Source organism: Lagopus muta, chromosome 6 (genome assembly GCF_023343835.1).
Source record: "Lagopus muta isolate bLagMut1 chromosome 6, bLagMut1 primary, whole genome shotgun sequence".
In the NCBI taxonomy this organism is placed as follows: Eukaryota; Metazoa; Chordata; class Aves; order Galliformes; family Phasianidae; genus Lagopus; species Lagopus muta.
Genome location: NC_064438.1, coordinates 6,165,937 through 6,174,476, shown reverse-complemented (window position 1 = coordinate 6,174,476; position 8,540 = coordinate 6,165,937). Strand labels below are relative to the sequence as shown.

The window sequence follows — 8,540 nt, the reverse complement described above, 5'->3', positions numbered from 1 at the left end:
CAAAGTCTGGTGTAACTTACTTATCTATTCTGTGGCTGTGTGGCTTTTAAAACAGGTAAAGACCGTAGCAGATGGCCTGGGTTCTGAAACATGCATTTATTGGAGTGAAAAATGACAGGGTTAGGCTTTAATGCCATTTCTCCTTCAGCTGAACACAGTGAAGGAAAGACCCTTGGTAGCTTGGATTCAAGTGTCTTAGAAAATTGTTAAACCTCATAGAATCATAGAATAATTAAGGTTGGAAAAGACCTCTAGATCATCTTGTCCAACCATCCTCCCACCACCAGTATTGTCCACTAAACCATGTCCCTAACTACTCTATCTACCCTTGGTTCTGCTACAGCTTAATGAACTAGCTCAAAGCTTGCTCCTATCATCGTATTTGTGAAGAATGCAGAAGTATCCATCTTCCTCTCAGTACTGATTCACGTGCTTCTCTCTGTACAGTTACTAAGATGAGTCCACACAATGGAATACAAATCCTAAGACAGACCTGTGATTTCTATGAAGATCGAAGCTGTCTCCAGGGCCTTCCCAGTTTCCTCCCAAGAGCAGCACAGCCAGCCAGGAGAACTCTGATAAGCAAAGCAAGTTTTAGATTTGCATTGCAGTGATGTTCTGTAGCCAGCTTTCTCATGTGTTAATCGATATCTAAGTATATTACAAAATGCAGCCTCTGCTCAGAACAGCTCATAGCCTACTCAGTGGGTAATTTATGCTTCAAGATGTTGGTTTTGTGTTTTTTTTTCTTCCAGAAGATCTTCTCCTATCGGCTTCCAACAAGGTTACATTTGTATCTCAGGGTTGTCTGTTGTTTTGTGTCATCTTTCCCCCAAATGTTGCTTTATCTTTTCCTTTCTGCCAGCCTTGCAGACATGGTGCCTTTCCCTGCTGTCTTGGCCCTGGCAATTGGCGTGCATAGGCCTTTGAAGCTGGCAGGTGAAATGGAGATGAACAATTTGCTAAATCAAACTGGGAGCCTGCGTCTGCTGTCATCTCCCAGTTGCACTTATGTATATATAATGCTGCCTGTCCTCGTCAAACAGGGCTCTGTGCTCACAGCTGCAGCTGCTTAGTATCTCATTCATTTCAGAATGGGAGGAATCTTCCTCTAGGGGCCCCTGTCTTTTAACTACTGATTACACAAGGGCTCTGGATGAGCTGAGGCTCCCAACTTTTAAAGTTGCTCAGTGTGCTGGGAGGAATCCCATGCTTCTTCTCCATGTAGCCCAGAGAAATTGTTGTGCTGTGCCTCAGGCCCTTGTCTGTAAAGTGGGAATAATGGGAAGCAGTCAATCTGGACTATGTGCGAAAGTGAGCCAACAAGTATCCTGTGGTAAGGGAAATCACAGGGAGGGCTACACAGCTATATGGAGAAATCGTACAAGATGCCTGAGTTCTGAAGGAAGAACCACCTATTTTTCATGCACTTCTGCATAGTTCGCCTGATAAAGCTGTGCTAGTGCTTTAATAGCAGAAGAGTTGCACAACTGAGACTGATGTGGTATGAGGGTACGAGTCATCGCGGTGAGCTTTCTTCCTCGGGGTATTAATAACACGAGTCCAATCTGCTGAACTTTCTTATGTCTGCATCGCAGTCTAGCTGAGCTGTGATTTTTTTGTTTTCAATGTCCACACCCTTACAGCTTCCCAAGGAGCACTTCGGTGTTATATCAGCCCTCGCTTCCTCTAACCAATTTGTTGTTCAAAGGCTGTCGAGAATGATGTTCTGCTTGGGTGTGATGGCATATTTGGAACTGAAGAAGCTGAATTTGAGATCTCTGCATACTTTTACAGTCTGTGTGTATGTTGGGTAACATGTGGGACTTGAACCCAAATCCACTAACCTCGATATAGGAAGTAAAGAAGGTGATCGTTTTTCTTTTTTTTTGGTAAGAAATGCAATGTTTTATTATTTTAGAAAATAAATACGTCAGCAATGTACAATACACTATTCCAGTACTAAGTTAACACCACAGGGAGGTATGGTCTCTTCTTGCACGTCAGACCAGGTTTGAAACATCTCATCTCATACCCACTTGAGCTGGTTTTTATAGCAGCACTTCACGATGCATTCCCCAGTACAGTTTTGAGGTGTAACAGCTTTCATGCGACAACCACTGCATGCTGTAGGTTCACCACAATTGAGCTCACTTTTCCAGAAAAGACAGAAACCTGAAGAACAAGTCAAGGGGTGGGGAAGACTAATAGGTGATACTGCAGCAGCAGCACATTCTAGGGAGGGGAGAGAAACTCTTGCTGCAGTCAGGAACACCTGGTCTGAATTTAAGGGCAAAGGCTTCACTAAAAAGAACAGCTCTCCAGGCTGTATTCTCACATTTATCTGCCACAGCTGGGTTTAAAGATACTCCACCCTCTGCAGCTGTGGTGGCATGGCTGCCCAAACAGGTGCATTTAAGCTGTAGCTTAGGCTGTAGCTGCTAGTGTTAAGACACACAGGATTTGATAGGAGGAAGGCCAGCATGTTTCTGTTCTGTACTGAAGTATTGCTATTGCTTTTTTAGGATCCATAAGAACGGTCTGTCTTACATGGTGCTAGGAGAAGAGTTGGGCCATATGTTTCCAGTTCCTTCTGGATGAATGAGAACTCACTATGCCAAAGCTATTCAGTGCACAAAGTCATAACACAGGTGAGAAAAAGTATGTGTGGAGGTAGGGGACTGTGATGTAAGTTCTGCATTCACAAAATAAGGCTTTGTTGTCTTAGAAAGTGGAAGTGTAAAGATGTCTAAGATGAATTTGCCCTTTTTTTCTGTTGCAAGACAAAGCCAAGATTTTGGGAACCTGGCCCTCCATGCATGTTCTGCTGGAAGGTTTTGTGTGAGTGAAGACAGACAGCAGCAGGTATCTGCTAGGGCTAAAAGAGGCTGAGAACCATTTGTCTTTCAAGTCATGCAGCTGGGCAGTTTTCCTGTGGAACAAGGCTTATTTGTTATGTCACCAAAGGAGGGAAATTGTTTTTAGTAGGAGGTGGCTGTAATTCATGGAGAAATGGGAAGTGACCGAGGCTTTGGAGGAAAGTGTGAGCACTACACCTTCAAACAGAAGTAGTGTGTTGTTTTACACTCCCAAAGAACATGGAAATTTGAGGAGTTGCGCTTTCCCAGATTGTCCTCATCACTGTTGAGCCCACTGTTGTCATTCATTAACAGGGATGGCAGCAGAGTAAAGGAAGCTTCAGAGATCTGCTGTTCTTTCTGCTACCAAATAGATGCACTGTGTTTTCTGTGCTCAGCTTTCTGTGTGAGATACTCTTACTGGCAATATAGCTGTCTGGCACTTTATTTGAGCAACATAATTATTTTCAACCAGCTTAGAGATTTTGGTAAAGATTGCTGTACTATATAGCATGTAGCTAAGTTAGCTTCATGGGCAAAAGTTGCAGTGATGTTCTGTAAATACCTAATTATGGTAGTAGAGAATCTGCAAGTGTGTTTGTGATAGCAGGAACCCATGCTAAGACTCTTAGGCTCTTCATAGCATGCCTTGTCATTGTCCAATGAGCCTGCTGAGGACTGGAAGGGTCTTAGGAGATACTAGATCCAGATCTAAGAAGTTGCCTGAAAGCATACCAAAGTGGTAAAGTCAAAATTGGGAGTGAGAATCAGCCCCTGGGGTAAGAGGAGATTGAAAAGAAAGAAGAAAATTGCTGGCAGTGAACATTTCCACAGAAAAAAATGCTGTGTCATATTTTAAAGCAGTGCACTGAAAACTATCCTCATCTTATGGGGGAAGAAAAAAAGAACTATAAAGCCCATACTGGGTGTGCAAGGAAGTGGCATGCTAAGAAACAAAAAGATAGGAGATTCAAACTGACCTTCCCTCCTACAAAGGGGCCGTAGTAGGTAGTTACCTGTTAGAAGGTACTGCTGCCAGGTGGAATGGTACTTTAGGGAGCAACAGTTTCTCCTCTGGCACTTTTACCCACATGCAGTTTAGGGGCTTTTTTCCAGGCTGGCTCTCAGCTGGTTGGAGCACTGTCAGTGGACTGTTGGAGAATTATCTTTGGTTTAGATGGATCTAGTTCTGAGATTGCTATGATGTGAACAGGTGCATTATGGGTAATGAGGGATCTTGCTTTGAAAACTGACAACTGAACCCAGGCCAAAATATTAATGTGGATGCTGTTGTCAGTGTGAACAACCAACTTGTCTTCAGCCCCACTGCTGAAACACACCTTATAGTGCTAAGGAGAGTGAAGTGCTCGCTGAAGGTGAGCTCCTTGGACTGTTTCGGACTACAGAGTAGTAGAAATCCTGAAGGATTTCAGGACTTAGGAGTTTCCAGCACGGAAAGAGAGAGTAGTTTGTCAAGCTGGTCTTTAACTTCATTACATATGTCCATAAACATGCCTGCAGTGGAAAAGCAAGGGAAGCATTGCTCACAGTATGCTTTCCTCAATATTGATGTCTGTTTCAGCTCCTGGAGGCTCAGCTGTAGTTGCTGTCAGTCTTGGCACCTCTGCCCCTGGGACCTTCTCTTCCAGTTGCTTTGTAGAGCCTTGTTCTTCCACGGGAATGCTCAGAACTGCTTCCTCCTGAATCTTTGGCCCATCAGGAAAGATTTCTTTCATATAGTTCTTCACTGTCTCCTGCACCTCCACAGTCAGTGCTTTCAATTTTTCCTCGTATTCTGCCAATGCCTCCTGCTGGAGCTGCGAACAGAGCCCTCCAGTCATTCTCCAGGCACTGAGGCTAAGCAGAATTCAGGCTCAAAACAGTATAAAAACCTACTCTAAGAGAGACCACTGTGATGCAGTGTTAGCACTTTGCAGTTTTGGTCTCGTTGAATGAGATATCTCCATCTCTCGGGCAATCTTTGTCTTCCCTGCAGCGGAAGGGGAGAGGAAGGCTACACTGTTCTGATTTGCACCACAGTTTGGCAGAGCCTTGAGGGTACATGAACATAGTTTGAGAGTCAGAGGAGCTCGGGAAGAAGACTCACCTCTGCTTCCATCCCACACAGTTCCATCCCATTTTAAAAGTAGGGGGATTTGTGTGATTAGACGAAGGCTACTACCAGCCCAGGGACTGTAGGAGTGCAGCATCCCTGCATCAGCTTGCTGCAGGCTCTGTAGAGCCATCTTCACAGCCATTCATTTCCTCAGCATACTGAGGAGTGAGTATGTGTGTGTATCTCTGTGTGTGTGCACACGTACAGCTGTAATCAAAGAATATAAGAGGAAGACTGAGCCATGGTGCTGTGGAACTACAGTACTGAGTAGCAGCAGCGAACCCAAGCATTATCTCTGGCTTTACCTGGCCTTCTTTCTCTTGGATTGCTCTCAGATTCTCTGCCTGTTTCTCTTCCAGCCTCTGTTGATACCTGGCTGTCTTTTCTGTCAGCTTTAAAAAGAACAAATAAAAAAAATAATCCAAATTTACAGTTTTCATAAACAAATATTTATAACAGCAAATAGAGGGGTGTAAAGCACATGCCATAGAGGGGTTGCTGAGAGCAGCATTTTGCACACTGTTAAACAGATATGGGGTTATGCTGCTAACTAGTATTGCTTAGAAAATCTCACCACTTGAATTAGAAATTCAAAATACTGTGGTCTGTTGGCACTGCAACCAGCTGGGTAGACTGGCCAAACTGTGTTGGAACAGCAGGATCTTACTAAGGGTAGTAACTGTCTGCAACTGCACTTCAGCTGCCTGAAGTAAGCACTCAGTCCTCAATATGGCAACAGCTTAATGGGATTTAAACAGCTCAGAGAGCTCACACTCCCCCCAGGCATATGCTGACCCTGTACACGAGACACCCCCACTTTGCACAGACCAGATTGCCACAGCAGAACTTACCAGTTTGATTGTTTGGACCACTTCCTGGATGTGAGAGTTATTAATTTCTTTCTTCAACCTGCAAAAGAAATACACATACACACACACACACATATATATACATATTTTATATAATTTATATATATAAAAATTATATAAAAACTTATAATGCATCTGTTATCTTTATATAAAGTCTGTTTATGAATACTGATAAAGCGCCATACAGCAGGACAGGACTGCTGGTGGTGTGTTACACTCCCGTTGTGTCCTTTCACATTATGAGGTTTCTGCAATTTTAGGAAAGGGCAAATAAACACCATTCAAATTTACCAGATATGTAAGTCAAACAATTGGATGCAGAATTCTTTTTCTTTCCAACTAAGCAGACAGCAAAGGGACCTTGCTGTGAGTAGGAAGCAGAAGAGGCAGTGTACCCTCTTCTATATACTTGAACACATGGAGCTTTTAGAACTGATTCATATCAAGCAGTACTTGAGTACACAAGCGCAGCAGCAGAATATTATTTTTGTAATGAAGTGAATGTCAAGGAAGGATGCAGCCATTACATTCCCAATCTCAACCTGCTGAAACTTATCACATATTCTAGTGAGGCTCAGGAAGACTTTGGTTCTTCATGGTAAAATACTCAGTAAGGCATGAGGGCAGATGGGAAGGATTTAAAAGTGCACCCAAACTTCAGCTGAACTGGCTGGAAGGAACATTGTCACTCTGGCAAGAAGCTGAGGCAACAGAAACAAAGAGACAGGGGCCATAGGGAGGATTATCTTCAAGGTACCATTTCTCCATTGTAATGACCTTCCTCTGCGTTTTCATACGAGTTCCTAATCCCTGCAGATATCTCTGATGCTCTCAGATTATTCACAAGTGCAGCAAGTGACACAGATCTTGCTGACTGCTGTAGATAAATTAAGCCTAGGGAGAAAGCTCCAGAAGCTGGTGTCAGCAGAGCCTGCAGGAACGTCACTATCACTGCAGTTAGGGAGCAGTGTTTGGCTTCACTTTGTACTGGACTGCACTAGAAAAAGAATGCAGTGCTTGAAGTGAAAACAGGCCAGCTTCTTTCCTCTGACCACTGGAGCTCTGCCGCTGCCTTTTTGCTTTCCAAAGTATCCCTGATGGTGACAGTGACTATGGAGCAGTGCTGTTTCCTGCCTGGAGCTGCACAGCTAGCATGCCAAAGAGACAAAGCCCAGTAACATCTCCCCCAGTACCTCTCCTGAGCAGCCTTGTCGCTAGTACTCTTCATCATGACCTGGATTCGGTCTAATCGTTTCACCTCCAGCTTCTTCTTAATGTCTTTAATGTTGCTGTGGAGAGAAAAGTGTGCAGAGAGAGACAAGGATGCTTACAGACCAGTGATGTCAGCCCTCCACATGTTCTCTGGAGTGTACCACTGTGCAGAAAAGCAGAGTGCTTGTGAGGCAGAAAGTCTTAAGTGTATTTTAAATCCTGTATCTCTTTTTTAAAGTGGTTCATAACAAAGGAACAGGGAAAAATGAATGTTATATTCATTGTATTGTATACCTAAATTTGGTTTCCTCTGGAGTAGCTTGAGACTTGCTGAAGGTACTTAGACTGCTGAATTATCAGAGAGAGAAGGAACTACCTGTGTATACAGAAAAGAACACCTGAGGCAGGCAGAAAGGTGCATCAAATATGGGATGTGAGAGACTATAAGTGGAAGGAAGATCTGCTTAAGAGAAACGTAAGCAAGAGAACAACTCCAGGGTAGTTCTATTTTACACCATTCTAGTCTCCAGTCTGTTCTCCAGCTTCTATGCATTTGTCTTCCTAACTGTCACTCATGCCTTGGAGTTCAGCTCTACTTTTGGACTGCATTGTTTCTTGCTCTGAGAGGCAAAGAACAGCAATTATATGCTGTGCACAAGAACTTCTTTACAGTGAGGGTGACGGAGCACTGGAACAGGCTGCCCAGGGAGGTGGTGGAGTCTCCTTCTCTGGAGATGTTCAAGACCTGCCTGGATGCCTACCTGTGTGACCTGGTGTAGGGAACCTGCTTTGGCAGGGGGGTTGGACTCGATGATCTCAGGAGGTCCCTTCCAACCCCTACAATTCTGTGATTCTGTGAAATACTCCCTGAGAATTTCTCCTCTCATAAGAAACAGTATTCCCCATTCTCCTCCATGGCATTCTCCTCCATGGCATTCATGATGTTACACAGTTCTGTCACATCCTCCTCAATCTTCTGTTCTTCTTCTATTTTTTTTTTCTTCTTTTTTTACATAAGTTACTATGGAGATTTATCTGAAGATGACGCTGACATTTCTGTCTTGACCATAGCCATCTTACTGCTGGTTGCTCAAGGTCTCTGAATGCTTCCAGAGCTCCTCACAGACAGCTGTAGGTGTGACTCAACTAAATTACGTTTGTTAGAAAACCATTACCTAACTGATCAACCTGTTTTTCTTAGTCTTGTCTGAATGTGATCAGCAGCTAAGGGAAACTGAGAATCATTCTTGATGGAGGACACAGAAAGAAGTTTCACCTGACTTGGCAACTAAAGGCTAAAGAGGTAAAGAGGAATGAGCAGGGATTTTAGTTTCAGAACAGTGTGACTGCAAGAACAGATGGATATATGCCCAACTAGAAATTAGCAAATTGATTCTGCCAGTTTATTCAAGTGCTGGAGCCAAGATTGCACTTAGACTGAACCACTCAGTACCTGGGAGAGATTATCTGATATACTGGCTACAG

At 43.6% G+C, this 8,540-nt stretch overlaps 1 protein-coding gene across 6 annotated transcripts in view; it reads right to left on the bottom strand.

The window, feature by feature from the left end:
• Positions 1 to 1,922: 1,922 nt before the first annotated feature.
• Positions 1,923 to 8,540, bottom strand: part of PLCB2 (phospholipase C beta 2) — a 47,718-nt gene continuing 41,100 nt past the window's right edge. For 2 of the 6 annotated variants that reach the window (XM_048947697.1, XM_048947699.1), the window contains 4 exons: positions 7,037 to 7,132; positions 5,826 to 5,883; positions 5,280 to 5,366; positions 1,923 to 4,675 (listed from right to left, as the gene is read on the bottom strand). In XM_048947697.1, the coding sequence (XP_048803654.1) occupies positions 4,403 to 4,675; positions 5,280 to 5,366; positions 5,826 to 5,883; positions 7,037 to 7,132 (514 nt within the window). In that variant the 3' untranslated portion in view covers positions 1,923 to 4,402. The remainder of the gene's footprint in view (positions 4,676 to 5,279; positions 5,367 to 5,825; positions 5,884 to 7,036; positions 7,133 to 8,540) is intronic. The other 4 variants (XM_048947701.1, XM_048947702.1, XM_048947703.1 and 1 more) reach the window with 3 other exon arrangements.